This window comes from Artemia sp. Qi Xiang Cuo, chromosome 17 (assembly GCF_049724085.1).
Source record: "Artemia sp. Qi Xiang Cuo chromosome 17, ASM4972408v1, whole genome shotgun sequence".
NCBI classification, from domain to species: Eukaryota; Metazoa; Arthropoda; class Branchiopoda; order Anostraca; family Artemiidae; genus Artemia; species Artemia sp. Qi Xiang Cuo.
Genome location: NC_142810.1, coordinates 11,323,793 through 11,351,597, shown reverse-complemented (window position 1 = coordinate 11,351,597; position 27,805 = coordinate 11,323,793). Strand labels below are relative to the sequence as shown.

Below are 27,805 nucleotides of genomic sequence, written 5' to 3'. Positions count from 1 at the left end.
TGATTGGCCCTAAAAAATGGATGTTGACTCAAAAACCATTCTGGTTGTGTTATATAATATCGACTAGAGTCTAAAAACGTGCTTGACCACTATATAGGTTTTGCACACTTTTTGTAATGTGAACGTAAACTGAAGTGCCTCAGGCGTAGGTTTCAAACCTTATACACTATCACGATGAACGAAGTTGCTAGACATGTTTTTTTTATCACTGTTTGGAAAGGTACCAAGGGAACATAAGACAAGCAAAAAGCAAATAGTTTCAAAACGTGTTTAATCACGTGTAGAGGTCCCATAGAATAACATAGGAAGGAGCATAGTGTCCCCAAATAGCATTGGAAGGAAAATAGTATCCCCAAATAGCATGGGAAGGAACATAACCTCATGGAATAGCATAGGAAGGAACATAATCCATGCAAATCGCACAGGAAGGAACACAATGTACTAGAATGGCACGGAAGGAACATAGTGTACTAGAATAGCATGGGAAGCAACATAAGCTCCTGGAATAGCATACGAAGGAACATAGTGTCCCCAAATACCATTGGAAGGAACATAGTGTCCCCAAATAGCATTGGAAGGAAAATAGTGTCCCCAAATAGCATGGGAAGGAACATAAGCTCCTAGAATAGCATAGGAAGGAACATAAGCCAAGCAAACAGCACAGGAAGGAACATAGAGTACTAGAATAGCATGGGAAGGAACATAGTGTACTAGAATAGCATGGGAAGCAATATAAGCTCCTGGAATAGCATAGGAAGGAACATAGTGTCCCCAAATACCATTGGAAGGAACATAGTGTCCCCAAATAGCATGGGAATTCCTATACGTCTAAGCAAATAGCATGGTAATTTCTATACGTCTAAGCAAATTCCATATATGCAATCTACTATCCTTATGTCCATTCAGTCAAAGTCGTTCCCAATCGGAGTCAAGGTCACCTACTGACAATCAATATATCAATTGGAAATTTGTATGGAGAACTGGTCTCATAGATTGAGACATAACAAAAGAATTTTTCTGATTGTAGTGCTTAAGTGCTTAATAGTGCTTAAGATTCTGATTGTAGTGCTTAATTTTTGTAACAGGTACCATTAATATCTCAGGAAAGATCTCATTAGATAGCTTGAGTCAAAACAAAATATATTTAACTGATGAAAAATATCTGTCAATAATACCGCCTTAAAAATCAATAGAAACTGCTCCTAGCACTTAATAACATTTGCCAATAAAAAATATTTATCAATCATCCCTCAACTTTTCATAGAAACCACTCCTAGTATTAACCCCTCAAATTAAAAAAAAGTGAGAGGTTAGTAAGTGTAATTTGATGAACAGTATACCCCTGTGGGCGTGCTTGTATCTATGTATGCATTACTACTGAAAATGAAACTCTAGAAAAACTTTCTCTGAAAAATACTGTTTGGTTTGAATAGACTGAAGTATGTTGCAATTTTGAACAGAATACTGTGAATATTGCTCTATTTTACTTTGAATAAATCAAACACCATGGCGTACCCAGAATATTTTAAATTATTAATAGTAATATCAATATTTTCGTTGGTACTTGTCAATTATACTGATCACACTGAAGTTCTTGATCCGAGTAAAACCGATTTCTCTGTTTGCATTCGGAGATAATTAGCTTAGTTTCAGTGAGATAAACTAATATAAAGGTACGTTTTAATTAAATATGTAATATACATCGTTGGTCACATTATGTGTTTAATATAATGTGTTCTGGGTAGCCTGCTTTCCATAATTTTCTGCTGAAGTTTCAATAATTTTGTTTCTAAAGTATTATATTTTCATTACATTTTGATTTATTTCATTATAATCAACTTAACTTTACTTCTTTGGTGTGATCGATAAAATTGACAAGTACCGTTTTTTTTTAATTAAATATCAATTAAACAAATTATAAATTCCAAAATAATTGCTTATATTACATAAAAAACAACAAACATAAGACAAATGAAACGATTATAAAGTATCAAAACTTTTATTATTTCAATATGGGAATAAAGAAATTTTCAAAACATTGTATAAATTTCATATTAAAATTTTGGTTTAAAAACCAAACAAAATAAAAAATATGCACAAAATATAAAAAAATAAGGGCTGGGCACAGGTAGCTTATTTCGAGAACTGATTTCCGAATCAGCGTCGATTTTAAAAGAGATCGGCGTCGACTTGAGCTTGAAAAATTTTCTAGTTTTCGACGCCGATTTACAAAATCTGCGCTACTATCATGATCATCACAAAAAACAGGGATACAAATAAATAGTCAGCCAGAAGTATCTGTGGTGAAAGACCCCACTGCTGAGCTGAGAAATAAACTGGAAACTGTGCTGAGATCAATCAAGCAACTATTAATAAAATCCAGTTGACTATTTGTGTCCATGATTTTTTGTTTTGAAAATTTTGCGCAATAAGTTTTTCTTACCGCTATCGTTCGTCCACCGTTGCTGAAATTGGTTCCCGAAATCAGCTACGTATGCCTAGCCTTTTAGTGTAATCAAATAAAAAAAAACTAGTTATTTTAACTGGAAGTAAGAAACGACGTTAAAACTTAAAACGAACAAAAAATATTCCGTGTATGAAAGGGGCTGTCCTTTCCTCAACGCCTTGCTCTTTACGCTAAAGTTTTTCATTGTTTAAAAAAAATAGAGTCGTGAGAAAGTCAAATTTTAGCGTAAAGAGCGAGGCGTTGAGGACGGGAGAGCCCCTTTCATATACGGAATAATTTATGTTCGTTTTAAGTTTTAACGTCGTTCCTTACTTTCAGTTAAAAAAACTTGTTTGTTTCTATTTAATTTTTGAACGTTTTTCAATTAATGCAGGTTTTGATTTTGGCCAACCGTACATGAATAATTAAAAAAAAAATTGCATGTAAATTTTACTTTTATTTGGTTAAATGGCTTTCTCGAAACCTGTTTAATTTTATTTACGAACGTTTTTATTAGTAATAAATATACGTAACTTACGAATTAACTTACGTAACGAAGCTCTATATTCTTATATTTTTAATACGTATATTAGAGGGTTCGCCCCCTATTCAATACCTTGCTCTTTAAGATAAAGTTCGAATTTTGTTCCAATTCTTTAAAAATGACCCCTTAATCACAAATACCGTTAATTAGAATAAATAGCTCTTATGAAAGTACTAATTAATCTTTGGCATAAAGAGAGAGGTATTGACTAGGGGATAAACCAAATCATATACGTAATGTGTTCTGTCGTTTTAAGTTTTGATGTTGCTCCTTACTTTCAGTTAAAAAACTTGTTTTTTTTTATATATAATTTCTGATCTTTGTTTAAATAATGCTGGGAAATCCGGCACCCCCTTCATAGCAATGTCCCTTCTCCCATGAAAATTCCTTCATGGTAAGATCCTCCCACATAACCCCCGACTCACTCCCCCCCACTACCTGAAAAAATCCACCCTGAAAACGTCTGTATACTTCCCAATAACCAATACTATATGTAAACATTGGGTGAAGTTCATAACTTTCAGCCCTCCCCCCGGGGACTTCGGGGAATTAAGTCATCCTAAGAGACATATTTATCATATCTTCGACCATGCTGAACAAAATGGCTATCTCAAAATTTTGATTGGGTGACCTTGGAAAAAAATGAGCGTGGGAGGGGGCCTAGTTGCCCTCAATTTTTTTGGTCACTTAAAAAGGGCACTAGAACTTTTAATTTCCGTTTGAATGAGCCCTCCCACGATATTCTAGGACCACTGGGTCTATACGATCACCCTTGGGGAAAAAAAAAAAAAAAAAAAAACAAACAAATAAACACACATCCGTGATCTTTCTTTTGGAAAAAATGCAAAATTCCACATTTTTGTAGATAGGAGTTTGAAACCTCCGCAGTAGGGTTCTCTGATACGCTGAATATGATGGTGAAGATTCTATAATTCCATTAAGATTCTATATTTTTTAGGGGGTGTTTTCTCTTTTTTTCAAAAATGATGAAAATATTCTCAGGCGCGTAGCTGTTGAGGGGTCGGTCTAAACTTGATGAAAGCTATATATTTGAAACCAGCATTAAAATATGATTCTTTTGATGTATTTATTGGTATCAAAACCCCGTTTTCTACAGTTTCGGTTACCATTGAGCCGGGTCGATCCTTACTTACAGTTCGTTACCACGAACTGTTTGAAATCACATCCTTCATTGGAAACTATGGAACAGAATTGGCAAAGAATAGACCGTGTACAAATTTACAAAACAGTACCCAATCAGCGGTGACCAATCAACGCTGAAAAAAAGACACTGCCACACAAATTATTATTATTATTATTTATTGGAAAACCCGTCATACAAAAAAGGAAAAGACGGAGCAATAAGCAAAAAACAAGCAATACACATAAACTTAGGAGCTAAAAGTTAGGAGCTAAAGACACTATAGCTACAAGAATAACCCCAAGAATTATAATCATGTTAGTGCCACTGAGAGGAGAGGAGGTGGGATTTAAAAAAAAGAAAAAAGAACGGAAAAAAATAATATAAAAAAAAAATAACAAAATTTTAATTATAATCACGAAAACATTTTTGATGTGCCCCTTCCAAGTGTGAAACAATAAAATGAACCCATACAAAAAAATAACATAAACCAAAACAAAAATACTCGAAACTTTGACAGATGAAAAGAAACTTTGCCTTACTCTATCACCCCATTTAGTAATCACTTTTTGGATTTTTTCTCCTACTTGATATTTCTTATTGTAGTTATTATTCGGACAAATTTCAGGGGAACTATTTTTGAACTCTTTTTCTATTTGACTGAGCAAGACGTCCCTATCAGTGTAAACAATAGTAACGCTTGCTTTCGCCCTGCTTATTGCTTCTAAAAGAATATAGATTCTATAAGCATCCGTTCTTAACAATTCTGCCAATCTTAACAATTGAATAATAAAATATCTCAATATGGTCATAATTCTGGGATATTCGACTAGCAAATTTTCTATCTGGTGCACAAACGGAAATGATTTTTCCTCAAATGGAAAAATACACACAACAATGTGCAGAGACTCAATACCTCTTAGTGAAAAATCTCTAGTTAAACTAAAATCGTCTGACATGGAATAAACTAAAATGGAATGAACATCTTCAATTTCTAGATTATCATCGGAACATCCATGAACCCTGAGAGAGTTGATTGCTTCATTTTGTAAAACGTCCCTAGAATAGAAAATTAAGTAAAAAGACTTGTAAACATTCTTACGCAGTAAACATACCATAGTTTCAGTGCCTAGTATTATTTTCTTCCCCAGCCTTGAACTATTCGTCAGCTAAAGTGTTCTAATAGCCACATGTATTTTATTTTTTGGATTTCCTTTTTTAAAGAAAAATTAAGCGTTAGTAGTATGTTATTAGGCACCGCGAAAGGGACAAGACCTGCCAAACACGTATATACTACTTTCAGGGACGAGCAAGACTTGTCAGATAGGTTTTTTGGAGGGTCATGAGTTCAAGCTGGTTATATTTCCTGGCATAATATTTTCAAAGTGTAATACACTGCGTAGAATGTTCTTCCTTGAAAAATACTTGTTTTACCCAAAGGCTAGTATAATCATTTTTTTTTTGTATTAATAAAAAAAAACTTTCCGAAAAATAAGTTTTTCAAAGAAAAGTAAAGACCATTTTAAACTTAACCTCAGGAGATACAAATACCTGTTAAAATTCAAACTCAAAACGACCAGAAATTACTATTAAAGAATAAATGAAACCCAAAACGAACAGAAATTAAATAAACAATCATAGCAAAAAACATACAACAAGTAATAATATAAATGAATACATAGATCTTAAAGCGAGTAATGCTTCGATTGAATAAAAAAATCTAGCTTTAAACGAAAAAAATATTTTGCTATTAAAGTATAAATGAAACTTAAAATGAACAGAAATTAAATAAACAATCAATGCGAACAAAACATACAATATATATTAATGTACATGAATAAATAATAATTTGCAAACCCTAATTGAATATGCAAATCAAGTTTGAATCGAATAAAAATAACTACAAAAGAGAGTTTGGGCATCGTCTCACTGCAGAAGCCTAAAACCTACTGCGTCATTGGCGCTTTACAGAAAACAATTCTTTGAAATATTTTCACTTTTTTAACTTTAAGAAATCAAACATTAATTAGAATTTTAGGGAATAAATATCAGCATATGTATATTAAATTGACAATGCACATTTTTTTCAGTAAACTCATTTGAATTATTTTTCCATAAAGTACAAATTATATTCTGGATTTTATAAAGCATAGTGGTTTTGAACCATAATCACATCAATTTATACTCGTTACTATAACATTTATTTTAATTTTTTTTCGTTTTGGGTTTCATTTATTTATTGATACTGATCTTGGGTAGTTGTATGCTTGTTAGATTATATGATAGTCCGGAAACCAGGTGTTGAAAATAAGAACCATACCAAGACGGAATGGGACTGCTACGAGAATTAGCCTACCCTCCACCCCCTAAATTGACCATGTGGATTCAAAAATACCAATGGCACTTGCTTGCGAGTGGTGGAACACTCCAAAACTTGACATTTTATTATATTTTGGTGTTTCGTGCAAGAAAATACATCTTCCACAAAGTTTGAGGTGCAGTTTTCCGCTCAAATAGAAATGCCTAGAAGCCATAGAATGTTTTCATAACAAACTAACACGATTAGTTAAAAAAAAAAACTGGAGAATGAATAGGGTTGTAACTTTATGATTAGGGTTGAAACGGATCTAGATCTAGAAACTGGAGGACTGTGTTGAAAATTACAACTTCTAAAAAAACAATTCCGAAAAATAAAAAAAAAAATATTCAAAAATATGACACAAAAATGAAAAAAATAACGATAAAATTAAAGATCACAAATCAAGGGATTTTGCGAATTAACTATTTGACGAGGGGGTAGGAGAGGGGGTCTAAAACTAAACTATAATTAACCAAATTTTCATTTTTGGGGGGGATGCGGGACGGGGGGAGGCTATCTTCGGATTTCTTGCACTTTATCTAAGCCTCTTTGTTTGCTGGCACATGCGCAGTGAAGGCCCAAAACTTCAAGATTTGTGTAGCTTATTCTTTTGTCGTCTTGCCCCCTTTAACCAGGCAAAAAAAAGAAGACGAGATCGTCCAAAGAACTTCGTTAGTACCTGAATGGGAAGATGTCGCCGCTGCAGCATGCCTCCAGGACGAGTGGTGAGGCTTCGTCAACGCTCTATGCGCCACTAATGGCGCCGGAGGAACAAAGGTCTAAGGTAAGGTCTTGCCCATTTCCGGACTAAATTCCCGTCTGTCCGTCCTCTCTGACAGACGGGAACATCATTATTCATCATGACCCCTAAACTGTCTATAGGGTAAAGGTACCGATGATTCGACAGTTTTAGTAAAAAACCAGTTTTTCTACTCTAGAAGTCTTAATTTAATAGTGTGGGACCCAACCGAAGGAATGTGCTCTATTTCAGTTTGTGAGTGGTCAGTGAAATGACCAAGATTTTTCTGTACCAAAGGACAGAGCATGACCTGCTGATCCCGGGAAGGCCCGTTATACCAGCGTCAGACGCTGGCATCAGCAGCTATAGCAGTTTGAAGTTGCCTTTTCGCTTCTTTTTTTCTCGGCTAGCAACGCCATCTTGAGAGTACAAGATACATGCCCTAAGTAGGATACGCTATTGTCGAGGGTAAGTATCTGGATAGAATGATCCCACAAAAGCCAACAAGCTAATTTCATTATCTCATACATCCAGCATATATCAGTATTTGCCAGCGTGTTTCAGGCTTCATCAGTGATTTATAATGTGTAGTGTATATAGCAAGCATAGCTTAGTACTAGTAGGCTATAGCATAGTAGTAAGCTATAGCATAGTAGCCTAGTATTTCAGAGGTTTACAACCTTTTGCATCAGCTTCCTGTTCAGTTCCGAGCACAGTTTATAGAATTAGCAGTATGATCATTCCCTATCTCACCCATTATAAAATTAGTGACTTACAAATAAAGTAAACATACTACTTGATGCCCTTTTTATGCTCTTAACCAATAAAATAATCATTTTTGTCAAAATGAATTTTCTCATTTTGTCAAACTGAACAGGAAGCATCAGCTTCCTGTTCAGTTCCGAGCACAGTTTATAGAATTAGCAGTATGATCATTCCCTATCTCATCCATTATAAAATTAGTGACTTACAAATAAAGTAAACATACTACTTGATGCCCTTTTTATGCTCTTAACCAATATAATAATCCTTTTTGTCAAAATGAATTTTCTCCCCCCCCCTAGGCTATATATACCAATTCAGGGTATATATTTGCACATTAGAGGGAGGGGGGTAAGTTTTAAACCTACCTCTCATTTGTATCAGAAATAAACTTTACCACCACGGCCCCAATGTGCAAATATATACCCTGAATTGGTATTAGCCTAATAGGAGTGGGGGTAAAATTCATTTCTGAAAAGAGGGGTAGAATATAGAAAATAGAGGGGTATTGTTTGGGTGACAACTATCAGTGTGAGAAAGCATAAATTCAGGACTATAAAAATTTCAGTTGCATTGACATGCTTCAGAATTTAATTGTAATAGCACTATTTCTTACATTTAGAAACAGTAGGCTAACAAAGGGGGAATAATTGATAATTTTTTATTTTTTTTTAACCTTGTTTCCATCAGGGGAATAGCTCCAGTATTGATAAAATTCTACTTAAGCTATTTTTGGCTATCTTGGATAGGGGATAAGTTAGGAAAATGAAACTTTCAGGGATGGGTCTACTGGCTAAAGTATGTCCTGGGAAGGTATTCTGAAGTAACCACCTCCACTCCTCCCTCTAGAGGGTCCTGGCCTTTGATTTGGAGTGAAACCTTGCAAAATATATCTTCTGCTTGAATGAATTAAAACAACAAAATTTTCAGCTTCACAACTTTGCTCAATCCCAAGCATTAAGGTTTTAAAGATATGCAAATACATTTCATATATTAAAAAAAAACACATTAATATGGCTCAAAATTCTTCTCAAATAACAGGAATTATATTTTCAGAACTAAAGCCAGAGAAAAAGAAACCAATAACTGAAAATTAAGGTAAAGAGTTGTTTTGTCAAATTTCAATAGGTTCTACCTGTCATGTAGGCAAATTTCAGGACCTTTAGTGGGAGAAAGAGTGGAGGAAGGTACTTCAAAATACAATCCCAGGAGATACCTTAGCCTGTAGATCCATCCGTCTTTTTGGTAAAATTCTACTTTAGCTACTTTTGGCTATCTTGGATAGGGGTTAGGTTAGGAAAACGAAACTTTCAGGGATGGGTCTACAGGCTCAAATGTGTTATGGGAAGGTATTCTGAAGTACCTTCTTCCAGTCCTCCCTCTAGAGGGCCCTGACCTTTGATGACTTTTAAATATCTGTGTGTTATGAAAGTGAAACCTAACGTAAGTCTATCGGATCAAGCTATTTTGCGCCCCCACCCCCTAAAAAATCCAGGATTTGCCCCTGAAACCGTCACACCTATTCCACCAGTTATTAGAAGAAAAAAAAATCCTTATTTTCACAAATTTAATCAACCCCCCGCTCCCTTTTTTATAAAATCCAACATAGGCCAGGTGAGTCCAGTGTAGGTAAATAATAGATTAAGTCATAATTTGTATATAAATAGCCATCCCCCTAGTGATTCGAAACAGTAAAAGCCATCCCCCTAGTGATTTCGAAACAGTGGAAATGTACTCCCTAAGAATGTTGAAACAGTGGATGTATACTTTTTTGGATGTGCGAGAAATTCACGTTGTAGCTGACAGATATGACGGTTTATTCGGGTATCGAGATGCCGCTGGAAATCATGTCAGCTTGAAAGACAGCAGCGGTTGCCACGAGCACAGAGGTGCAAACGCTAGAGCACAAATATTGCTGGGAAGGAATACAAAGCTGTTCAACTGGACCTCCATCTCCATTTTGTCAAGATGACAAAAAGTCAGCTCCTTGAGGTTCTCTTTGAGATTTGTGAAGGGTCTGTGGATCTCGTCAAACACGGTGTGACACTTTATCTCTCGGGAGGCTTTTCAGATCGGATGAAAGTTGCGAAATTGCCAGCAAATGTGAGTGCAGAAGATTACAAAGAGCGTCTCAGCTGAGACCATGAAGAACCGGACACAAGGATAATTTTACATGTCCTTGATGCTCTAGGGAGAAACTTCAAGGAGATTGCTGTGCTAGCAAATGACACTGACAATGTTGTTGGACTTCTGTATCACTGCTGTCAGCTATATGAAAAGAAGGAGCTGGTTGATCGTGCTATATATGTGAATTTTCAGAAGTAATCTGTGCCAATTCACCAGCTTTGTGAAGTCCTGCCGAACAGTTTGCTCAGTTGCCTGCCAGTGGTCCACTGTGTGACTGGGTGTGATGCCGTCAGCTATTTTTATGGCAAGGGCAAAAAGTCAGCTGTGAAAGCAGTTGAAAGATGGAACCTGTATGAGGATATACGGATTGTGATTGTGAGGCTAAGGTGCGACGATGCCCATGCTGTCTTGGAAGAATTTACATCTGCCTGCCGAAAGCTAGTTATAGCAATGTACGGCAAAGACCCTGGTGACTTCAGGTCTTTGAACGATTTGCGCATTCACCTGTACCCGAGAACACGGTAACTGAAATACTTGCCTCCGAAAGATGACACTTTTTCTTCTCATGCTATGCGTTCTTTCCTACAGGTCAAGGTTCTGTTGGATGCAAACTTGCCAAGGCCTTCACCAGTTGACACTACTCGATTTGACTGTACTTTTTCGAAAGGCAAAATCTGTCCAGTTCCAATGGGGGGGAGATCCTTTCCCACACGGTACCAGTCCCGAATATTGCCTTTGCCGAACTTCCTCTAGAGCCTGCCCGTGTGTTGACAAGAACAGAGGCTGTGATTTGTTGTGTCAGTGTGCAGGAAAATGTAACGAATCGGCAGATGAGTCCTTGGAAGACGAGTTTTGAAATTTGGACAATTTGTTCTTATATGTAATAGCTATTTGTTCTTTTAGTTGTTTCATTTTGAGTTAAAAGTTTCTTAGCTGTTCAGTTTCTCCTCTTTTCTGCTGCGAGGTGAATTCGCAACGTTTCCTCTATTAGGTTTCTAGAATCGATGCATTTCTGGCTTTACTCTGACACTTACACATTTTATTCGTAGCTAAAAGCTGAAGAAACCTAAAACTTTGATCTTACAACGACACGCCAACATTTCTCAACAATATAGCGGTCGTTTCCGTAATCAGCATGGTCAGTTACGTTGGGTTCAACCTCCGTTTCGCGGTCATCTCGCTGACCACACCTGTGTCAGTTTTCAGAGGCTGGGTCCTCGACTAGTCTGGGACCCAACTGAAGGAATGTGCTCTATTTCAGTTTGTGAGTGGTCAGTGAAATGACCAAGATTTTTCTGTACCAAAGGACAGAGCATGACCTACTGATCCCGGGAAGGCCCGCTATACCGGTGTCAGATGCTGGCATCAGCAGCTATAGCAGTTCGAAGTTGTTTTTTTGCTTCTTTTTTTCTCGGCTAGCAACGCCATCTTGAGAGTACAAGATACATGCCCTAAGTAGAAAATGCTATTGTCGAGGAAAAGTATCTGGATAGAATGATCCCACAAAAGCCAACAAGCTAATTTCATTATCTCATACATCCAGCATTTGTCAGTATTTGCCAGCGTGTTTCCGGCTTCATCAGTGATTTATCATGTGTAGTGTATCTAGCAAGCGTAGCTTAGTATTAGTAGGCTATAGCATAGTAGTAAGCTATAGCATAGTAGCCTAGTATTTCAGGGGTTGACAACCTTTTGCATCAGCTTCCTGTTCAGTTCCGAGCACAGTTTATAGAATTAGCAGTATGATCATTCCCTATCTCACCCATTATAAAATTAGTGACTTACAAATAAAGTAAACATACTACTTGATGCCCTTTTTATGCTCTTAACCAATATAATAATCATTTTTGTCAAAATGAATTTTCTCCCCCCCCCTAGGCTATATATACCAATTCAGGGTATATATTTGCACATTAGAGGGAGGGGGGTAAGTTTTAAACCTACCTCTCATTTGTATCAGAAATAAACTTTACCCCCACTGCCCTAATGTGCAAATATATACCCTGAATTAGTATTAATACGAGTGGGGGTAAAATTCATTTCTGAAAAAGAGGGGTAGAATATCGAAAATAGAGGGGTTGTGTTTGGTTGACAACTATCATTGTGAGAAAGCATAAATACAGGAATCTAAAAATTTCATTTGCATTGACACACTTCAGAATTTAGTTGTAATAGCACTATTTCTTACATTTAGAAACAGTAGGCTAACAAAGGGGGAATAATTGATCATTTTTTTTTTTTTTTAACCTTGTTTCCATCAGGGGCATAGCTCCAGCATTGATAATATTCTACTTAAGCTATTTTTGGCTATCTTGGATAGGAGATAAGTTAGGAAAATGAATCATTCAGGGATGGGTCTACAGGCTAAAATATGTCCTGGGAAGGTATTTTGAAGTACCCACCTCCACTCCTCCCTCTAGAGGGTCCTGGCCTTTGATTTTGAGTGAAACCTTGCAAAATAGATCTTCTGCTTTAATGAATTAAAACAACAAAATTTTCAGCTTCACAATCCCAAGCATTAAGGTTTTAAAGATATGCAAATACATTTCATATATTAAAAAAAAAAAACATTAATATGGCTCAAAATTCTACTCAAATAACAGGAATTATATTTTCAGAACTAAAGCCAGAGAATAAGAAACCAGTAACTGAAAATTAAGGTAAAGAGTTGTTTTGTCAAATTTCAATAGGTTCTACCTGTCATGTAGGCAAATTTCAGGACCCTTTAGTGGGAGAAAGAGTGGAGGTAGGTACTTCAAAATACCATCCCAGGACATACCTTAGCCTGTAGATCCATCTGTCTTTTTGGTAAAATTCTACTTTAGCTACTTTTGGCTATCTTGGATAGGGGTTAGGTTAGGAAAATGAAACTTTCAGGGATGGGTCTACAGGCTCAAATGTGTTATGGGAAGGTATTCTGAAGTACCTACTTCCACTCCTCCCTCTAGAGGGCCCTGACCTTTGATGACTTTTAAATATCTGTGTGTTATTAAAGTGAAACATAATGTAAGTCTATCGGATCACGCTATTTTGCGCCCCCCCCCCTAAAAAATCCTGGAGTCGCCCCTGAAACCATCACACCTATTCCACCAGTTATTAGAAGAAAAAAAATCCTTATTTTCACAAATTTCATCAACCCCCCCGCTCCCTTTTTTATAAAATCCAACATAGGCCAGGTGAGTCCAGTTTCGGTAAATAAAAGATTAAGTCATAACTTGTATATAAATAGCCATCCCCCTAGTGATTCGAAACAGTAAAAGCCGTCCCCCTAGTGATTTCAAAACAGTGGAAACGTACTCCGTAAGAATGTTGAAACAGTGGACGTATACTTTTTTGGATGTTTGAGAAATTCACGTTGTAGCTGACAGATATGATGGTTTATTTGGGTATCGAGATGCCGCTGGAAATCATGTCAGCTTGAAAGACAGCAGTGGTTGCCACAAGCACAGAGGTGCAAACACTAGAGCACAAATATTGCTGGGAAGGAATACAAAGCTGTTCAACTGGACCTCCATCTCCATTTTGTCCAGATGACAAAAAGTCAGCTCCTTGAGGTTCTCTTTGAGATTTGTGAAGGGTCTGTGGATCTCGTCAAGCAAGGTGTGACACTGTATCTCTCGGGAGGCTTTTCAGATCGGATGAAAGTTGCGAAATTGCCAGCAAATGTGAGTGCAGAAGATTACAAAGAGCGTCTCAGCTCAGACCATGAAGAACCGGACACAAGGATAATTTTACATGTCCTTGATGCCCTAGGGAGAAACTTCAAGGAGATTGCTGTGCTAGCAAATGACACTGACATAGTTGTTGGACTTCTGTATCACTGCTGTCAGCTATATGAAAAGAAGGAGCTGGTTGATCGTGCCATATATGTGAATTTTCAGAAGTATTCTGTGCCAATTCACCAGCTTTGTGAAGTCCTGCCGAACAGTCTGCTCGGTTGCCTGCCAGTGGTCCACTGTGTGACTGGGTGTGATGCCGTCAGCTTTTTTTATGGCAAGGGCAAATGGTCAGCTGTGAAAGCAGTTGAAAGATGGAACCTCTATGAGGATATACGGAACGTGATTGTGAGGCTAAGGTGCGACGATGCCCATGCTGGCTTTGGAAGAATTTACATCTGCCTGCCGAAGGGTAGTCGTAGCAATGTACGGCAAAGACACTGGTGACTTCAGGTCTTTGAACGATTTGCGCATTCACCTGTACCCGAGAAAACGGGAACTGAAATACTTGCCTCCGACAGATTACGCTTTTTCTTTTCACACTATGCGTTCTTTGCTACAGGTCAAATTTCTTTTGGAAGCGAACTTGCCAAGGCCTTTACCAGTTGACCCTACTTGATTCGGCTGGACTTTTTCGAAAGGCAAAATTTGTCCAGTTCCAATGGGGGAGATCCTTTCCCACAAGGTACCAGTCCTGAATACTGCCTTTGTCGAACTTCCTCTAGAGCCTGCCCGTGTGTTGACAAGAACAGAGGCTGTGATTTGTTGTGCCAGTGTGCGGGAAAATGTAACGAATCAGCAGATGAGTCCTTGGAAGACAAGTTTTGAAATTTGGACAATTTGTTCTTATATGTAATAGCCATTTGTTTTTTTAGTTGTTTCATTTTGATTTAAAAGTTTCTTAGCTGTTCAGTTTCTCCTCTTCTCTGCTGCGAGGTGAATTCGCAACGTTTCCTGTATTAGGTTTCTAGAATCGATGCATTTCTGGCTTTACTTTGACACTTACACATTTTATTCATAGCTAAAAGCTGAAGAAACCTAAAACTTTGATCTTACAACAACACGCCAACATTTCTCAACAATATAGCGGTCGTTTCCGTAATCAGCATGGTCAGTTACGTTGGGTTCAACCACCGTTTCGCGGTCATCTCGCTGACCACACCAGTGTCAGTTTTAAGAGGCTGGGTCCTCGACTATAAAGACTTTCGGTTTGAAAAGGGTTTCAGTGTGTAGGAAAAACATCTACGAATCTAACTGTTTGATGAGAAGTTTGAAGTTTTGACTGGAAAGGGTACAAAACTCCAATTTTCCAAAATTATAGCATTTTCACCTACAAATTCGACACAACAAAAAAGTTACCTGTTTTCGACGTAAGTCGGAACCCAATTCAACACCCGTATTGGGTGTCGAACCGATGATTGAACAATTTTTGTAAAAAACCAGTTTTTCTACTCTAGAAGTCTTAATTTAAAGACTTTTGGTTTGAAAAGGGTTTTAGTATGTAGGAAAAACATCTAGGAATCTAGCTGTTTGATGAGAAGTTCGAAGTTTTGTCTGGAAAGGGTACAAAACTCCAATTTTTCGAAATTAGAGCATTTTCACCTACAAATTTGACACAACAAAAAAGTTACCTGTTTTTGTCACAAGTCGGAACCCAATTCAACACTTATCTAAATACTTAGGGAATACTTGTGGGTAGAACCTGGTGTATTTGACACATATATTCTTTTTTCTTTGTTTTTCTTCAACTTCATTTAATGTATAAAAGTATAAAAGACTGTGCAAAAAGTAGAAGTAATAAAACTAACAAAATTGTTTCATGTATGTAGTATTTGGTATAACAAAATCAGTACAAAAAATTTTAATAGACAATATTAAATACAAATAGTATTTATTATAGCAAATTTAGTGTAAAAAAATTGTTTTACTAGCGTTTCGGAAGTAATAGGGTCCAGGAAAACTGGAGTGGATTTCAATAAATTTAAGAAGTATACTCGTTTTAGTGGATTTTATTTTCACATGCAGATTCTTAGTTTTGCCTTAAACATAGGCCTACGCGGCATTTGGTAAAAGATTTTGTATTTGATAAAATTTGTATTTTTTATTCGGATGAAGGATAAATAAGGGTATAATCTAAAAAATCTAGGGGGGGGGGCAAAATCAGGTCGGGGAGGGGGGGGAGCAAAACGAGGTCTGGGGGACAACTGTTCCCCCCTGCCCCATAGCAATTTACGCCCCTGCATGGCATGAGGCCAAGTGGCAGTTCCTCAGATGATGGAAAAATCCAATTGCTGTAAGTAAAACTTCAAAGTTAAAAAAAAAACTTTTGTTTAAATGTTCTTTCATCTGAAATATTATTAGAAATAATAATCATCAAAATCTCTCGTTGCGTAGAAAGCACCCGTAAATTCGACAGCTATGGTGCCTATGGTTTCGTCAGTGGATCCTGGAATTTCGACACCTATTATTTCTCATCTGTTTTACATGTTCAGTGAAGTTTCGACAAAGTCACCTATATTTCGACAGGGCCCGGTGCTGTTTTTCCAAAGTTTTAACAAGGCTACTGTAAGATATTTGCCACACAAATAAATCACTTGATAGAAGGCAATGTGTATGCTTGAACGTGGCTGAAGGAATATTTTTAGTCCGCCTGGTACTCCACTACGTTAAAGAAGAATTTTCGACACTTGGAACCTAGTTTTAACAATGCAATTTCCGTTGCCATTTTCATTTAAATTGGTAAAGAAAAAGCTAATATGGCTACATTTCAGAGATAAGCAGATGCGTCTTAATACATTGGCGCTTATCCCCATCTTTTCTTGCAATAAATAACGAAGTAGTGACAGTTTGAACATTACATACCTGAAAAATAGTCGGGAGCTTCTTTTGTGTTGAAAACAGGAAACTGACCGACTTTAATGTTCTTTTCATATCTGTTTGTACCGGATATAGTGTCCACGTTTTGCACCGTCAAAATATAACGACGGCTCCAAGAGATGACGCTCTAAGTCACGGCTAAGCAGAGCTATCCCGTTTTGAAGGAAAATTTCGACAGTGGTTCCGAAATTGCACTGTCGAATCATCAGTGCCTTTACTCTATACCCCATTCTTCCTGCCCGAGTAGGGGTCGGCGCCGTTTCTGTTTCTGTTTTTTTTTCTAACCTTTTCTGTTATGTTTTTTTTTTTGGGAAAACGGAAAAAACATAAAAAAGGTATCCGTTTTTTTAGTAACGTTCCTGTTTCTGTTTCTTTTTTTTATGGCCGTTTTTTCCGTTTCTGTTTTTTTAAAACCCGTTTTTCTTCATTTTCCGTGTTTTGATTACGAATAGCACCATAGCGCAGCCTAGCGACTTTTATTGGATTAGCGATGCTTGTCATCTATCGAAAAGCACTGTCCTTACGTCTTCCAAAGAAAAGAGTTGCTATTGAAGAAAACATTCGTCATAGTAAAAATTAATCTAAAGCAGTCTACTTGGATTTACACCTTTGGTTAGTCTTGGTAAGTAGATGGTTACCTGGTTGGGTAAAGGTGCAGATTAGATACCCCAGTAGTCTAGGGTGCAGAGGCCCTGTAAATAGAACCAGGATATTCACTATAAAGTGATTTGTTTACAACCAGCTTCTACTGAACCCTATCTGTGCAAATATACAGCCCAATTGACTGAATAATATACAGTAAGTAATAAGTTGTTTTTATCAGGAGTTGCTAAACTGCACCTTCACCCAGATTAGTTCCCCCTGTAGTGTAGGGCACAGAGGCCCGACCAACAGAACCAGGATATAAAGGGTGAGTTACAACCAATTAATTTTCATTACCCTAGTAAGCCCAGTAGCACTAGCAGAAGCGGAACTACAGAAAATCTTTGATATCCAATGGTCAGATATAGGAGCTACTCAACGAATCTTACTGATTTTGCTTCTGCTAGTGCTGCAGGGCTTACTAGGCTTACGAAAAGTAAAAGGTTGGAACCCAGCCACAGTAAGAGATTTTTTTTATCCTGTTCCTACTGGACAGTATATTTGCAACTTTACAGCCCAATTGACTGAATAATATACAGAAAGAAATAAGTTGTTTTATCAGGAGGAACTAATCTGCACCTTTACCCCTGGTTTCTCACATCAACATAATTGAATTAGTTGATCGAAATCTATAATCAAGGGACTGTTAAACAAAGGAGTAGGCTGAAGATGTTGATGATCTACCCTTCAGCATGAGGGTATAAAATTTCCAAATGACATGTTGATTTTACGCATGTTCACTTGCAGCACCCAGGAAGGAAATGTGAATAGCCTCGATATTCTTTACCCAGCAAATGTCATATACTTTAGTAAATATTTGGAGCAGCTTATTTCCAATAGTCTAATTAGTCAATCTATTATCTGCATTATAAAATCTTCTAGCTACATCAGAGAGTCCTGGGCCTACGCTTTACCATTTCCTACTATTATTAATATTATACTTTTATTTTCCTTAAAATAACATATGAGGAGCAGTTACAAATACAGAAAAAGATACTATCTTATGGACTAAAATTATGCTCTGTCCTATAGAGAAGTGTCTTTTTTTCCTTGAAATTTTCTTATTTCATGCTAGTATTTGCATTAGAAGGAGTCACTCGAACAGACCAGCTCCATGCACTTAGTAATGATATGCTTTGCAGGTACCGATACACATGCTGTCATAAATGGCATCAAATCTGGCATCAAATATTTCATCAAGTTCTGACTCAGAACTTGGAGAGGGCCCTCCATCAAAGAAAGTCAAGTTCTGGGAGCAACATGGGACCAGGAATAAGGGAGCAGCTGTAATTACCTGCAATTACAGCAAAAAAGATGTGAAGTCAACAAAGGGGTCTGAAACATCGTTTAAAAATCATCTTATGGCTAAACACAAAATTGCTGAACAACCTAAAACAAGACTGTTCCAAAGAAGTCACATTCTACAGCTTTGTCTCAGCTCAGCATGCCGAGCACATCATGTGAAACTAACCCAACTCGATTTGAAAAGGCACTGGAAAGAAAAGGGATATAAGAAATTTTTTGAAGTCAACAAAGCAGCAGCAGCTGAAGCTGAACAAGTTGTGCAGAAAAACGGTTTGCTTTGACAAGCTTCCTATTTCAATATTTGAAAAACCAGGAGTAAAGGCTCTATTCTCTAAACTTACAGGAGGTCTTACTGGCCCGTCAGCTCGTACTGTTGCAAGACATCTAGTTACAGCAAAGAAAAGGAAGGTCAAGCAGCTCAAAGCTGAACTCCAGAAAGTCCGGAAAGTGAATTTGACCCAAGACTGCTGGTCTTCAAGAACGGGGTCTGGCTTTCTAGGTATTACATCTCATTATTTGATGAAAAGCACTGATGGCAAGCTAACTCTGGTGCATAGAATCCTTGAGTTTAAGAGACTAAAAGTTGATCACACTAGCGTCAACATTCTTTGTGCAATCCGTAGTAGCCTCCAGAAGTTCAGATTTCTACGGAAAGTCTACTTTATAATTACTGATTCGGGAGCTAATATAGTAAAGGCTCTCACGGTGAAATTATGCGAAGCTCATGCTTTGCCACAACCTGCATAATGTGGTGACTAATGCCCTTAAGCTGTGGAATGCAGAAACCAGGCAGATTTAGGGAGTGTTCCCCACCTAAATGATTCAGGATCCAGTTCAGAATCTGATGACAACGTTGATACTGCTGAACAAGATGACTTTCCTGACGTGATTGTAGGAGATGATGACATTGAAGAAACTGGGTATACCGACTTCAGTAATGATGATGATAGTAGCTCAGAGTTAAATGATCCAGACCTTGACAGCGATAGTGAGAGCTCAATACCTAGACAAAGAGGCGTCTCTAGTGAAGTATTGACGCTGGGACCATTACTGGTAAAAGTACGAAAGCTGGTTAGAATCCTGAAAGTATCTTCCAAATCCCACGATTTTTTTGAAGCTATCTGCAAGACATATAATCTTAGTCCATCCATCACAAAAGACATGAGTGTTCGATGGAACAGCAAACTTACCATGATAGAAATTTATTGTGCCCGAAAAGAGCCAATGCGCGACTTCTTCAACCAAAACTTACGTGACGCTAAGATTAGAGAGCTCGAACTTCATAGCAATGAGTGGTCCATCATGGAAGCTGTCATTGAGGTTCTTCGCCCGTTCAAACAGGCAACAGTGATAGCTAGTGGATACAATTATGTTTCGGCAAGCAAAGTCGCGCTGATGATTAAGGGATTACTGTTGTTTTGTCAGACTCCAGATACTGGTATTATGGCTGAGTCAATCAATGGGCTGAATGAACTTCTAGTTGTTTAGCTCAGGAGATAATTTTCAGCCAGTCCTAAGTTTAATATGATGCTCTTCACAAGAGCTGGCTTTTTGGACCCTGCAATTTATGAAAAAATGGCACGTGTAGACAGAGAGTCAGCTCGCCAGTCCATCTCCTCGCTTCTCCAGCAATTCATCTCCGAGCAGAGAAGCACAGAAGAACTCAATCCAATCCAATTGAACTCCAAATCTTTCCCTATAGACGTCGCTCCTAATAAGGCAGGGACTAACCGAAAAGGGTCACCAGAGACTCTTGATCAAGAACACAGCTTGTTTTCTAAGTTTCTCGACACGACTGGGTTACGGATGAACTCTACGAGGCAAAATGCCAACAGCAAGAGCATTGACCGCGTGGCAGCAAATATTATCAGAGCATATGAGGAGAGATTTCCAGTGTTTTTGAGCGAGAGACAAAGATCAGGACAAAATAATTCTGATCCAATAGAATTTTGGTCTGATTATTTTTACACTTACCCGGAGTTAAGTGAAATTGCATGTATTCATCTATCAGTCCCTGCAGCTTCAGTATCCATTGAGAGCGCATTTAGCATTACTGTGTACTTTACGTGAATGATTGCTTACGAATGACTGCAAAGCCACTTGAACTCAAATGTTTTTAAATGATAAATTTTAATCTATGTGGGCTTTTCATATATTTGGTCTTTTTGTATATTTGGTCTATTTTATTAATCTATACTAATAAATATTCACTTTACTCTCGTAAATCTAAAGAAACTGAAAAAAAAACAGAAATATCTGTTAAAACGGCCGTTTTTTAAGTAAAAACAGGTCGTTTCTTTTTTTCGGTAAAAAAAAGGAAAAACAGAAACGGATTTACGTTTTTTTTTCACCGTTTTCGTGTCTGTTCCGTTTTTTCATTGCCGTTTTTTACCGTTTCTGTTTTGGCCCAAACAAACTTCATAAAAACAACAATTTTCTTATTCAATATAAAAGTATTATGGAACATTATAACGTAAAACAAACATAAAACCTTCTACAATTAAAAGACTCTGGAGCCCCTTACACCCACTTCCCACACTATGGACTCAAAATTAACCTGTGCTTTTTCTTACAACAATTTCATTTCTCTAGAATTTTCTAATGGGTTAAATTCTTCAGTCGCTTCAATTTTTCGTTTTTTAATTTAGGCTTCTATGAGCCAACTTTTTAGGCTTCCACAAGGCGGCTATAAGATGAAAACAATAATGAACGCTAGAAAAGGCCCAAGAAAAGTTGTTGTATTAATTTCTTTGATTATGTCTGTAGTTCGTAAGCATAAGGAGAAACTTCCTGAATTAATTGATAAATTTTTGAGAACTTCAATATTCATTGGTACTATTGAAGCTCAGAACTCTCAGAAAAAAGGTGTTTGGTTTATTGGCGAAACTCATTTGTGTGATGTTTTGGTGGATAATGATATAATGATACTCTTATATAGATGACACATTCTATATAGATGAGATCATATAACTATAGTCCACAAGTTACCAGGGACTTTGATATGAGAGGAACATCTAGCCATATTGCTGTAATTTTATTTGGGTTTCATTTTGAAACGATGGCTGATGATGGCTTAAAATCTGGAATTTGAATTGTTCAACTGAGCGTTGAAAGTTACAATGCTCTGAGACATAAATAGATCAATGAGATAATCAAGTCTAAACTGATCCATATATTCGGTTTGGTCCTAGACCCCACCACATTCCGATGAGGCCTGAGGGTACGTTTAAAAAGAGTAATTTTCCTCAAAGTTGTTTAATGATAAACCTCAAGGGGAAAACAACCCATGCAGTCCTTGAGACAAAAATGTCAAATCATACAAACGGTATTATTCTTTACAGATACAGTTCAGTGGGAAAGTTTGTCATTTTATTATCCATTATAGTTCAATTTGTTTCAGATTAAATTTATTTCATTTAATTTTACATTGCCTATATTTATGCTCGAACTCTTTAAATTGGAAAATGAGATTATTGCAATAAAAACAAGCATAGAGTAATGGTTTTTTTTTACAAAAGCAATGTGTTGCATGTCATTGAAAATTATGGGGTATGTACCAATAGGCTAAGCTTTTCTGCAAATAAATTCATTGGAAGAACAATTTGAGATATCGTTAATAACTTTATTTGAACTTTGTCGTGCCCCAGGTATAAGAAAATAACAACTAAACAAACATAACAGGTACAGAAATAAGAATTTGAGCTTGGAAACTCTAATAGAAAGCAAAATATGTTAATATTTAATAGAAAGCAATTATTGCCATAGGGTCACATCATGATTGAGAGCAAATCGTCATTTTTTCTTGTAGAACCTCAAAGGTTAAATTAGTTACTATCTTTATACATTATCTTGGTTTCTATTTTTCCTTACCCGTACCGTAAAATCTTCATTCTGGATAGATAATGGATGGATCTGAATCGATCTTTTCTATTTGCTTTATTCTGAATCTATTCATATCCATTCTCAATTGATCAGATTTGCTAGATCAGTTGCTTATAGGATAAATAAACTTTAAATTAAAAAGTAATTCTTAGTTGTTTTTATTTCGGATATTTTAGGTCTGTTTTAATGGAGACTTACTTACCTAAGACTCTCATTACTAATTACTCTCCATAAATATATCAGCAATTTTCTAAGTGTATCCCTTGTCACATCCTCCAATGATCCAACTTTGATGACGGCTATTTCGCTTCTCTTAATTCCTTCTTCGTCAAATTTTTGAAGTAATTCATGCACTTTCAATTTCATGGCCCTAAAGTCTTTTACACTAACAAAATGTGGTTTTTCTCCAATAATTCGAACTCCTGACCTAAATCCGTTACTGAATGAATCCTTTACTGAACCAGTTCTTGATAACATACCGTAAAGTTGATTTAAAAGGGCGAATATGCTGCCAGTATATCTCAGACTATCAGTAAGATGTACTCGGTAATACTTAGAGGGCTGGATAAAATGAAGTGAAGATATTTTTAGATGTTCATACGAGGTATACCAGCAGAAATTGGACCGACGAATTGCTTTCCAAAGTTCATCAGTATTTTTAATAGTTGATAGTTTAGTAAAACTATCAAATGAATATGCATCATCACAAAATATTTTAAAGGTTGTGTCGGTGCCATATTTATCAACTACAAAACTTTCTTTTGTATCAATATCCTCATAAGGACATCTTTCCATCTTTAACCTGGATCCCTTGTGATCAACATTATTCTTCCTAAAAACGAATATTAATAATTTTTTAATATCTTCAGTAATTTCATTCCTTTTTCCTTCAAGTTCTTTCTCTACCTGTTTCCAAAACATTTCTTTAATAAATCGTATTGCTTTCTCGTTTTCATGATAAACGATGATTAATTCTTTTTCCTTTGAACTTTGTTCTCTGTGTAACTGCAAAAGTTCAAAGACCATATGGACCATTTTAAATATCAAACAGTAAGTTTTACCAGTCCCTGGCATACCCGTGATTTCCAGAAAGGGATGATCACACTCCACAATCAATATCTGCATGGGTGTTAAGAATATTCCATCTATGTCTGTTTTGCAAATTTTATACTCCTCATTCAAACATTTCTCGAGCTCTCTCCAAATATTCCATTGACATGATTGATATCCCATTGGTGTGCTTGAAGCACTAAGATATGAACCGTAACACCTGAAAATAAATACTGAAATTATGAAGGAAAACTAAAAACAACCACTTTGATTGCAGGATATAGAATTATGAAGCCTTTGGGTGAAGTATCAAGTCCTAGTCCCAAGCATGAAATCCTGAAAAAAAAGCATTTATGCCCTACCTGTTGGTCGATTTATTCCGCCAGGAAGTGTTGAAATCCTTCTATTTAGACCTTCATCCCGACTTTGTTTATTGGTCAAAAGTAAAATAAAAGGCGAGCCGAAGCCAGGCAATCAAATTCATTCTTATTGAAAAGATATTATTTCAAATAATGTCGGTAAATCTGGCTCACCTTTCATGAAATATACTTCCCACCCCACGCATAACATATATATAGTATACTAGTCAAGGACAATGCATACCAGAGTGACATTACTTGACTTCCCCTCTGACATCGCTACATCTCCCCCAAGACATTTTTCAGGCATTTCCTATTAAAATTTACACCTTTAAATACCTGTGATTCGAGTTTTGCCTAGCCTATCATGATGCCCCACAAAAAACTCCACATCGTCCCCCCCTCCACGGTAAAAATACAACAATTTATTTATTGAAAACCCGTCAAATCAACACACAACAAGACGGAGCACTTAAAAAAAAGAAAAAAAAAGACACAAACTACAACAAACTGAACCAACAAAGAAAACGAATAAGGGCAAGAAATTGTGAGAAAAAAAATCACTGAATAAGCAGGTGGGACCATTCGTGTAGATTTCGGCGTATTTTTCTATTATGCTTCGCTATTCGTCTAGCGACGGCGATGTCAGGGTCTGCGATTTTAAATTTTTCAATTATATGCGAATTTCTATACCATGGAGGTAGACGAAGCAAATACTTCGCCAAACGAAAATACATCGGTCTGATTTTATTCTGGTCAGTTTTAGTGAGAAGTTTCCAGAAGGGCGTGGCATATAAAATGTGAGGAAGAGCGATTGCGTTATACAAGCTTATTAGAAGCAGCCGGTCGAATCGGAGTTTGAACGACAAAATTGAAGTGTGAGACGCTGAAATTCGTCGCTTAAGCTGTTCGAGGAGAAGTTTTCGGGTGTGGCGGATAGATGAACCTATGGGTAAACCTTTTTATCCAGGTTTACCCTCTCAGTAGAATTTGGCCAAAACTGGTAGATCACATACATGAGTCTAGCTAAGGAGGGGCGCGGGTAGAGAACGCCCACTCTAAAAGAACTTTTGCACACCCCAGAAATGTTGCCGGTATTGAAAATAGCATTTTTTTTGGAGGGGGGGGGGATAAAGGCTTTAGTTTTTTTGTATAACTAATTTATCATTCGTTACAACCACCAGTCTACCAAATATTATCTCAACAGTAACTGCAGTTCCTGAAAAAACTTTATTACAAGCAGTGCCATAACAATTACGCGTAATTTGTTTCTAGATCAGGTGCCTTGTTCTAAATTTAAACCCTCCTGATTTACTGCACCTCAAGCTGCCCTGCCATGGGGTTAAGTGTACTTTAAAAATCAGGTTTTGTTCGAGGGTTCAGTCGTCTAATGATTGAAATTTTTACGCTATTAAACACACTAAAGTGTTTTTGGATTACTAAATTACAGTGTTAAAAGCCAATAAATTGAATATTTTGATACAACAAGGTATTTTCTTCTCATTTACAGGATTTGGAAATCATAGAATGTAAAAGTACCTAGCACTTAAATAATAAAAACCATGTTTAGTACCGTATAGATCGAATCAAAGATTACAGAATACATATTATCCATCAATTTTTGATTAACTTGTTATTGACTGCATCCTAATAGCCTTATATCTTCACCGCAGATGTAACTAGGGACAGGGGCGGATCCAGGATTTTTTTTTTAGGGGGGAGGGGGTGCAAAATATGTTGATCCGATAAAAAAATTAGGGGGGCCGCAAAATAGGTTGATCCGATAAACTGGCGTTAGGAGCAAGTTTAATTAACGCAAGCTTGAGTTAACTAAGTGAATTACACTACTTTAGACAACGCTGGGGGGGGGGCTCGCCCCCTGGATCCGCCACTGACCAGGGTTAAGAGTAATCTCACTATTGTAAATATTTTTAATAAGACAGAGAGTATGAAGATTGACAGCTGACTTATGTTTCAATTATACTTTTATAAAGTTAATATAGTAATATACTGAATTACTGACTTACTATATACTGAATTACTGAATTACTATATTACCTGTTCAAAATCATTCCTTTTAAGGGTTGATTTTATATTTTTTACTGAAGTAATTTAGCAAAATTTAAACAATTATTGGACTAACACCAATTTTACAAAAAATGGAATAAGATTTTTTACCTGGGCTCGGTATGTTTTGTGCTATGGATGCAGGGCTGCCAAGGGATTGTCAGCATGACACGGCGTGTACTACTACTCTGAGGTCAAAAAATATCTATTTTCATAACACTATCTTAGAGATACAAAGAAGTCTTAACCGTTTTCCATTGGTGGAATTATAATCTTAAAGGTGTTTTTATCTAAGCCAAATTCTCGGGTTCATAAGCTTTCAATAATTCTTGAAATATCTGGCATACTTCTTGTTACTAGTGGCAAACCGTGCAATTTTTTCTGTGGCTAGAAATAAAATATGTTCCCTATTTTGTTTATATTAATAAAAAAAAACTTTTCCACAAAATAAGTTTTTCAAAAAAAGTAAAGAACTCCATTAAACCAAAAATGAACAAAAATAGAATCAAATAATATACCAAGCATACAACTACCACAAATCAGTATCAATAAATGGTACTTGTGCATTATATCCTACACACGAAAGAAGTCAAGTTTAGTTAATGCTAATGAAATAAAAGAAAATATAATAGTTTAGAAACAAATTTGGGCTATATATTTGCACATTAGGGGTGGGGGGGGGGAAAGCATAGCATATATTAAATCCGTAACCTAGGTACCACTTTTCCCCTAAACCCCAAAAAATAGCAGTTTAAATATTGTAAACGCAAAAAAATCACACTTTGCGATCCATTTATCCATTGCAAATACCCATTTGACTGCTTTCCTGTAGTATTTCCTTGTACAGTCTATAGCGATGTGTAGAATATAATGCACAAGTGCCCAATAAATAAATGAAACACAAAAAAACAGAAATTAAAATAAATAACAGAGACATACTCAAAACGAGCAGACATTAATATGAGTAGGGTTCTAAAACCCCATGCTTTCTAAAAGCCAGAATATAATTTGCACGAAAATAAATGTGCGTTGTCAGTTTTATATTCATATTCTGAGATTTATTCCTTAAAATCTTAATCAATTTTTTATTTCTCAAAGTTATAAAAATGAAAATATTTAAAAGAATTTTTTTAAAGAAAACATTTAAAAGAAACTTTTCAATGATTGTAGTCCAGATACAAAATATGAGATCATCGACTTGACACCATGCCTAACTAGAGATGTAATTGTGAACTTCAGTGCAGAACTTAGGAAGGCATCCCAGTTTGTCTGAGGGTAGGAATAATATAACGATGTGTCACTTATACACCTCTCATTGAATTGCTTGATAATTTCCAAAGCTTGTCAATTTCACGAGAAAATTGAAAAATCCTGAATCGGATTACTAAAAATTTGAGACCATACTTTGACCTTCCAACAGCTAGTTGGTTGCCCAGCCCCTCCCCCTCCTAGTATGTAAATTCAAAGCTGCACTTATGTTTACAAATTTTAAATTGGCACTGCAAACTTTTTTTAGCCTAAAATAGTGTGAGTAATTGTTTGAAGTATTTTTGTTCATTCAGAAAACATTGCATCGGCCCTTTGAAGCTTCTAAGAAATAGCTTCTAAGAAAACCATTTTTTTGTAATTTTCCTCGCAAAAGTTAAAATTTCCCTTCAATGAATCTAAAAAGACAAAATTAGAATGTTACCAACCATGACAAGAGAGTTCTCAGTGTGTATTGACTGTTTTCATCAGCAAATCTAGACTCCAGTTCTTTCAAACTCAGTTTTTTATATGTTTTAAATGC

The 27,805-nt window shown here is 36.4% G+C and overlaps 1 protein-coding gene across 1 annotated transcript in view; it reads right to left on the bottom strand.

Annotated features, from left to right (window-relative positions):
- Positions 1-1,567: 1,567 nt before the first annotated feature.
- LOC148941887 (uncharacterized) overlaps positions 1,568-27,805 on the bottom strand; it is a 44,697-nt gene continuing 18,459 nt past the window's right edge. The window contains exons 2-4 of the mRNA XM_089103167.1: positions 22,743-23,810; positions 4,637-5,190; positions 1,568-1,662 (exon numbers count right to left, since the gene is read on the bottom strand). Coding sequence (XP_088959293.1) covers positions 1,568-1,662; positions 4,637-5,190; positions 22,743-23,810 — 1,717 coding nt within the window. The remainder of the gene's footprint in view (positions 1,663-4,636; positions 5,191-22,742; positions 23,811-27,805) is intronic.